Here is a 7,945-nt window from a genome sequence, read left to right as displayed (position 1 = left end):
GGTCTCTTAACCCCTTCCTCCCCGAGCGCGCGGGGCAGCTCCCAGTGGAGTTCCACACTGGCCACTCGCGGGCTACCAGCTCCGGGTGCAGTGCCCACCCTTTGCACCCCTGGGCACTGCCCGCACTTTCGCCCTTCCAGCCTGCCTCTGCCCAGCGGAAAGCCCCCTCTCCCAGCCCGGGTACCGCTCTTGGCTCCCTCTCAGTGTCCCAGCCCAGCTCAAATTTCCCAGAGAGCAATTAGAACGGGAATTAGGCTGCATTGATGCATTCCATCTGATTTGCGGGCACCCCCTAGAGTGGGGGAGCCTTGGCGCTGAGACCCTGGCTCAGGGGGCAGCCTTGCCCCCTACCCCATGCCAAGCAACCAAGAAAACATTGAACCCTTACGCCTGCTAGACTCCATGCCCTCCATGCAGGTTACTTCTCCCATGGCCCCATTCCCTTTTACAGAAGCAGTTAGTATCTCCCAAAACAAATTCTCTTTGATTTTTAATCAGTTATAATCTGTTGCTGTTGTTGTTGCAAAGATGCTGCCAATGTTAAAAGCCCATGCAGATGCTTCGGGTTTGGGCAGTCTTATTCCTGCGCACTGCTTCCCCAGACCCCTAAGCTTCCCCTTTCATTTCTCACAATTTCATTCAGGGATCAGAGCAGGTGACTGCAGCGATTTGGTTCCAATAAAATCGAAAGTAAACATCTCATGTGAAAAGTCCCGGGCTGTAAATTCGAAATGTTTATGCTAATTTCCCATTGTATGGAAAAAGCTCCTGGGCGAAACTGCTTTGAGCCCGAGAACGATTTAAAAAGCTGGAGCTGTGTACATAGCGCCGAGCGTTTGAAGTTGTTTAACCATTGTGTGACCAGAAAGAAGAGAGTGAGGCCGCAGGAGGAAGGAGCCGGGTCTTGGGGAGAGCGGAGGTGGGTCAGGGTGGGCAAAGGCGGGTCAGGGTGGGCAAACGCAGCCGATGCCAGGAATGCAACTGCCCTTCGCGCCGTTCCAAACTGAGAGAAGACAGTGGTTTCCCAGCGCACTGCTGGAAGTGTGCGCGAGTAGACAGGGTGCGGGCAAGATACGCGGGCAGACAGTCGCACTCGCCACATGTGGAGTGCGAGACCTAGATGGGCGCCATCTCGGCTTTCATTCCCCATTCCCTGTCTCTGTTCGTAAAGCTCAGCGACTGTTTTTCCTCTTTTACACCCATGGCCCTGTCATTTGAAGGAAAGAGCTGGTTGGCCAGCGTCTACAGAACAAAGACTGGGCGTTGTAGCCAGCACCAAAATTAAGACTGTTTGAGAAACTTGGAGAGAACCGGCGATGGGCCTAGGGCTGGATAAGGAATAATGAGACCTTCTCCTCCCTCCCCACAGACACCTCCTTCACGCGGAACCCGGTCCTCCTGCTTCCGAGGCAGGAACGATTCCACAGGTGGAAAATCTGAGACCGGCTGGACGGAATTTCGGGGGTGCACGGCACTGAGCTGACAGGGTTGACTGGAGAGAGCATACTTTTGAGGTGTAGGGACGATAATAGAAAGAAGGGGACCAGGACCAAGTGGACAGAGGATATGAGGGTGTATGGGGATCTGTAGAAGCGAGGACGCGGGGGTGCTAAATCAATAAGTTGAAAGGGCTGATCGCCAATGCAAAGCCAAAGGGGAGTAAGAAATAAGGAGAAAGAAAAGAATATTAAATCGCGGGAGAATGAGAAAATAAACCCGCAAAAGGGAGAGGAGGGGGCGAGGGCGCCTGTTACGGCGTGGGTGGGGTTGACAAGAATAGAGTACATTATGCAGTTCATTTAGTTAACAAGTGAAATAATGAGGAAGCGTGCAGAGTGAATGCCAAGAGAAAAGGCACAAAAACCCTATTGAGAGGCCCCGGCCGCTCCTGGCGTAGCCCATCACATGGCAATAGTCCTATTTAAGCTGCGCCGCCGGCGCCTTTCAGCACCACTAGCGCTGGCCAGCACCCCGCGCTCCTTGGGCGGTGCCCGCGGCAGCAGAGGCTGCGGTTTCAGCCTAGGTCTCAGCCGCGCCTTCAGCCTCGTGGGCAGAGGCAGCTGTGGGATACCGCGGCCGGGGAAAGCGCGTGGAGAGCCGGAAGGTGCGGTGGGAGCAGAGGGTGGGCTGGCTGCGGGGCGGCCGCGCGCTGGGGCCATGCCGCGCTCCTTCCTGGTGGACTCGCTAGTGCTGCGAGAGGCTGGCGAGAAGAAGGCTCCCGAGGGCAGCCCTCCGCCGCTCTTCCCCTACGCCGTGCCCCCGCCGCACGCGCTGCACGGTCTCTCGCCTGGCGCCTGCCACGCGCGCAAGGCCGGGCTGCTGTGCGTGTGCCCGCTCTGCGTCACCGCCTCGCAGCTGCATGGGCCCCCCGGGCCGCCCGCGCTGCCTCTGCTCAAGGCGTCTTTCCCACCCTTCGGCTCGCAGTACTGCCATGCGCCCCTGGGCCGCCAGCACTCCGCTGTGTCGCCCGGGGTCGCTCACAGCCCGGCCGCCGCTGCCGCCGCCGCCGCCCTCTACCAGACATCCTATCCGCTGCCTGACCCCAGGCAGTTCCACTGCATCTCTGTGGGTAAGCGGGGCCGCCGCGCAGTGGGACAGGGCAGAGGTGATCCGAAGCAGGATGGAGAGCCAGGGATGGAGGAAGAGGGGCCCTGGGCTTTCTGGGGGCGGTGAGGGTCATGTCGGGGACTAAGGGGGGCGCTTGAGGTGGAATGCAGATAGAGGGCCAAGACACAACGCCAGGAGGCGGATGAGGGCGGACGTTCAGGTCCTGGAGTGGGGGCCGGGGTTAAGTGACTGGGATCCAGGGCTCTCCATGAAGGGGAAGGAGTTCCAGGGCTGCATGACTCCGGGAGAGAATCAGGATCTCGGAGCTGGACAAAGAGGCGCTCACTGTAGCTCTGCTGTGGGTAGTGTTGGGGCGAAGATATGGGTAAGAGGTCAAAGCCGTAGGATTCTGGCGGCCGCCTACCTAGGTGTTGGGTCCACAGCACAGAGGTCTGATCGCTTCCCTCTCTGCTCTGCCACCTCCAGATAGCAGCTCGAACCAGCTGCCCAGCAGCAAGAGGATGCGCACGGCTTTCACCAGCACGCAGCTGCTAGAGCTGGAGCGCGAGTTCGCCTCCAATATGTACCTGTCCCGCCTACGTCGCATCGAGATCGCGACCTACCTGAATCTGTCCGAGAAGCAGGTGAAGATCTGGTTTCAGAACCGCCGAGTGAAGCACAAGAAGGAGGGCAAGGGCAGCAACCATCGTGGCGGCGGCGGCGGGGGTGCCGGTGGTGGCGGGAGCGCACCGCAAGGCTGCAAGTGCGCATCGCTCTCCTCAGCCAAGTGCTCCGAGGATGACGACGAATTGCCCATGTCTCCGTCCTCCTCAGGGAAGGACGACCGGGATCTTACGGTCACTCCCTAGGCGCGCGTCTCCCTAAGTTCCCCACCCCAAGACCTCCCTGCGCCTCGGTGACTAGTCCTGGGACTCAGCGCTGGTTCCCAGGCACCCGCTGCCAAACCACTGCCTGGCATGGATTTGGCACGGTTTTGCAGAGGTCCCGGGCCTGGGCAGGGCTGAGAGCTTGGCAGAGACTGGACCATGGTGTCCCCGCCCCAGGGCTCGCTCGCGTCCAGAGCCAACTCCAAGCTGTGAACACTGTAAGCGCTCGAGTCCTCCTGGGCAGTGCAGCACCGCGGCCCCAGCCTGCAAGCCTGCTTGGCGCAGCGCCTTGCCGGCAGCCGGCGCCTCCTAGCCCGCCCTCTCTGGGCTGGCTTGGGCTTCCTCGCTTACTCTACTGTCCTGCGCTCTCGGTCAAGGTCAGCGGCCTTGGATGCTCGTTCGCTTCTCTTTTTAAAATCTCTTTTTGTCCCTCCCCACCTCTTTACTGTGATCATTTACTCGGCCCCCGCCCGCCAACACACACATTTACGAACCCCCCTTTTATTTCCTTTTCCTTTTCCCTTCCCCTCCTCAGGGAGCCTCCTCCTTCAGTCAGTCCACGTGTCCCTTGATCTGGCCTTGCTGTCTTCAGTCCCCACTCTTGATCTGGCCTTGTTGTGCTCTGGCCCCACTTGATCTGGCCTTGCTGTCCTCAGGCTCCTCTCACAGATGATAAATTTCGCCCCTAGTATCCATACTGGAGAAACCGATTCGCTGTTTCCGACACGCTCTTCATTCCTCTAAACATAGGACCCCACTCTCCGACGCTGGCGACCCCACTCTTCCCTCTCGACTCTGGTCCGCCCCAGCCTAGCTGTGTAATTGTACCGCCTCTGCAATGCCAGAAGATATTTATTTATTTATTTATGTACAAAATTTTAAATAAACTTTTTTTTTCTTAGAAATGCCCGTGGCTCTGAGCCCAGAGGCCTTCGCTCTGGAGTAGACAGGCGCCAACCTGGATTGGGCCTCCCTGCTGGGAAGGGTTGGGGATCCAGTTGCAGGGTCCCAGCCGGCTCCTCGCCTTACAGCTCAACCAGTGCCTCTCGGCATCCTCAGCTCCACTGAGAGCCTGCCTTCCATGCCAGCCAGGTGCGCGCTAACGATTGTCCCGCTCCGGCCTGGCGCACAAGCGTCTCGGAGCTCCAGCTAAGTCGGAAGAGAAGGAGGGCGCTCTCCCTGGACTGCACCCTCAGTCCCAACCCCTGCAGCGCCTCCTTCTCACCTGGGATCCAGCCCCTTCCATCCCTCAACATTTCGTTGTCCCGGCCGGCAGCAGGGAGGGCAGAAACCACTCCCTCCATAAGCACAAGAAATCCGTCCCTCCCTGCGCTTCGATTAATAACGATTAGTTGGGGACAAATTTCCATTCTGCGGGATGGTGCAGACTCCTCTCAGAGGGTTCTCCTCGCTTTGTTTTAAGGCAAATTCCTTTAGCCGAGTCTCTGGTCGCAGAACATTCCGGGCGAGGAATCTGAGAACCCAAAGTGATCCTGCCCCAGGGAGTCCCCAAGAGGGACTCTGCATAGCTGGAGCCAGTGGCTCTGGGACCTCATGTTCTTACCAATTCTCATTACAATCCTATATCCCCCTACTACTTAGAATGCACACCCCAGCTCCCTTTGAGGACGTATGCGGGTCTTTTTACTCTCTAAAATGGATGAGGAGAAGGAAGTGAGTGAGGTTCTGCAGAAACGGAGAGCGCACAGCGGCGGGAGAAGGAGTATTTCTGCAGTCAGTATTTCTGCAGCCAGACCTGGGAAACGACTGTCTGCGTTCTCGTCGCTCCCATTCTGTGTCCAGGAAACCTGCCAGACCTTCTTTTCCTGCCAGACCCCTACACAGACGGACATACACACACACACACACACACACACACACACACACACACACACACACCCTGGGCAGCGCTGAACTCCCCGTGTCTAGGCAAAGCAAATGCGTCTTTTCCAGTAGGAAAGAGGTCCACCTGAGGTTGCTCAACATTTTTGGAGCTCATTTCCTTGCCCCCACAAAACAGCTTTATTGAGCTATTCACATTAGCATCCAGTTCATTCAATCAAAGTGTGCAATTCCACAATTTTTAGTGTATTCACAGAATTGTGCAACCATCGACACAATCTTATTTAAAAACATTTTTTTGTCATCCCAAAAAGAAACCCCATGCCCATTGATAGTCGCTGCCAATTCTCACTATATCCAGCCCTAGGCAACCACAAACCTACTTCTGGTCTTGTATTAGTCAGGGTTCTCCAGAGAAAAGAACAAATAGGCTATATGTAGTTATGTCAGGAGGTTTATTCTGGAGACCAGGAAGTACTGTGATATGCCATCTACAAGCAGGAGAACTCGGAAAGCCAATGGTGTGATTTCAGTGAGTCCAGCGGGGGTAAGAACCAGTGGAGCTGATGGTGTAACTCCTAGTCCGAGGCCCAAAGCCTGAGAACCTGGGAAGCCGCTAATCTAAGACCCAGACTCCAAGGCACCGGAACCAGGAGCTGGTGGGGCTTATTTCTAAAACTTTCCGTCTTTACCTTCAAATGAAGCTGAGTATGGGGATGGGAGGATCTCTCTCCAGTTCCCCTGGAACAAGGGCAGGCACGATCTGACTCCCCATGGAGAAACTCTTGCCGGTTCTTCCTGGAGCTAGGCACCTGAGTTGTGCGCTAGACTGATGAGGATCTCCATTAGTCCGAACCCCACTTTAGACGGGGACCAATTCTCCACCACCCCAGGAGGCGACACTGTGCCAATCTACTGCCAATCTAAACGAAGCCAAGGTGCTTTAGTGCATACCAGTGAATAGAATTACAACTAATGTTTTACTATCAGTGATGAAGCTGCTGCTTTCTGCGTTTTGCTCGTTTGATCTTAGCTCCAGCACGACCGGCCAGTCTCCCTTTGGCTGGGATTTGGGGGCGGACGGCAGCACGATTGTCTGGCAAGGAGTTCGTTGTGGGTCTGAAGGACTGGCTTAGAACTAGTTCCTCTCTTGGATTATAGGATGGGGTGATCTTGTGCACCTGGGACAGGCTTTTGCCAGCACTCAGTGTCAGGCATCTTGATCAGAAATGCACTTTCGAGCCTGCCGGGGAACAAAGTTTGGAGGGGATGGAAACGGCGGTGGGAGAAATAGAAAGGATGGAGAAATAGAAAGGATGAACATGCACACCCGGCTCTCCCTGCACCCGCCTCTTCTCCCCGCCCTGCCTAGGGATCCCTCCTGCTCCCAGCTGCTCCCAGAGTCCGCAGATCCACAACTGTGAGCCAGGTCTGCGCGGGGCCGGTTCTCCCAGGAGTGCACGTTTCTTCCTCTCGGCTTCCCAGGGATTCATTTCCGCAAGACCAGGCTTTCAGCTTTCTGGTCTGCCTCAGCGGGCAGCGGTAGGAAAAAAGCAAGCCTCCTTGTGGCTATCCCTGTTGTTGCCGAGGTAGTAACGGGAGCGCAGTGCTGGGAACTTGGAGGCGGTTGCAGTGCACCGGGGCTCTCAAGCATCCTGCCGCCAGGAGAGACTGCGACCGGCATTCGAGTGCCAGCACACTTTTCGCTCAAACACTCCTCACCCTGCAGCCTCTGACCTGAATGCAGAAACAGTTTGCGTCTTGGGCCTCTGCTCGTGTCAAAGCCTCTCCTCTACCGCTTTGGTTGACCGCCAGGGAAGGGCGTGATTATGGCCTGGAGCTACGGGCTCCTCCTCTGAGGAGAGCCAGTCCAAGTTTTAAACCACACTACTCTGAGCTGGAATTTGGGACTCACAAGGCAAATTGTGAAATTAGAACCGAACTGAATTATCAAGATGATACTTTCTGGAAATTGCCTTTTAAAGTGGCTAATCCACGTACAGGTCCCCGCGTTTATTTTAGGGACCGTGTCCTTTTCTCTGTGCATGTAGTGGCTAGGATTGTGGGCCCTGCAAAAGCCTGGCTATGCAATCCATGTCCACCATTTCCTGATCTTGGGCAAGCCACTGATCCTTCTTAAACTTCAGTTTCTTCCTCTGTAAGTGGGGATTCTGTTAATAGTTCCTCTGCAGGGTTGCTGTGCAATATTAATGGATAGAATTCCCATAAAATGCTAAGCAGAATGTCTGCCATGTTTCAATAAATGTTAACTAATATTGTAGTTGTTGGTGTTGCAGTTGTTACTTGCAGTGTCTACAGCTGTGCCTGGGGCATAGTAGATGCTGAATTATTTAACGAATACTGAAAGGTGACCACTCATACTCAGACTTAGACACAAATCTACCACTGAGGAGGGGCTAGGGAACACATGCAAGTGCAAACATTTCCTGGACTCCATAGAGTTAGTGGAAAATAAGGAATGCTCCCCTCTGCCAAGTACCAGGTGCTGGAATTGCTGAAGTCCAAACAGGGAACTCCTTTTTGCCTGCATTCAAACCAGTTCCTCAACCTCCACTCTACTGAGATTTTGGGCTGAATAATTCTCTGTTGTTGGGGGGGGCTGTCCTCTGCATTCCATGGAGGCTAGCAGCACACCTAGCCTCTACCCA

At 55.5% G+C, this 7,945-nt stretch overlaps 1 protein-coding gene across 1 annotated transcript; it reads left to right on the top strand.

Annotated features, from left to right (window-relative positions):
• Nucleotides 1–2,115: 2,115 nt before the first annotated feature.
• On the top strand, nt 2,116–3,420 carry GSX1 (GS homeobox 1). Its single transcript, XM_011958347.1, has 2 exons — nt 2,116–2,569; nt 3,034–3,420. Exons 1-2 carry the CDS (start codon nt 2,158–2,160, stop codon nt 3,414–3,416), a joined length of 795 nt encoding a protein of 264 aa, XP_011813737.1. The 5' UTR covers nt 2,116–2,157; the 3' UTR covers nt 3,417–3,420.
• Nucleotides 3,421–7,945: the final 4,525 nt, after the last annotated feature.

The sequence above is a fragment of the Colobus angolensis genome, unplaced genomic scaffold (genome assembly GCF_000951035.1).
Source record: "Colobus angolensis palliatus isolate OR3802 unplaced genomic scaffold, Cang.pa_1.0 Scaffold113, whole genome shotgun sequence".
In the NCBI taxonomy this organism is placed as follows: domain Eukaryota; kingdom Metazoa; phylum Chordata; class Mammalia; order Primates; family Cercopithecidae; genus Colobus; species Colobus angolensis.
Note: the sequence above shows the minus strand (reverse complement) of the source record. Positions and strands in the feature narration are given on the sequence as shown.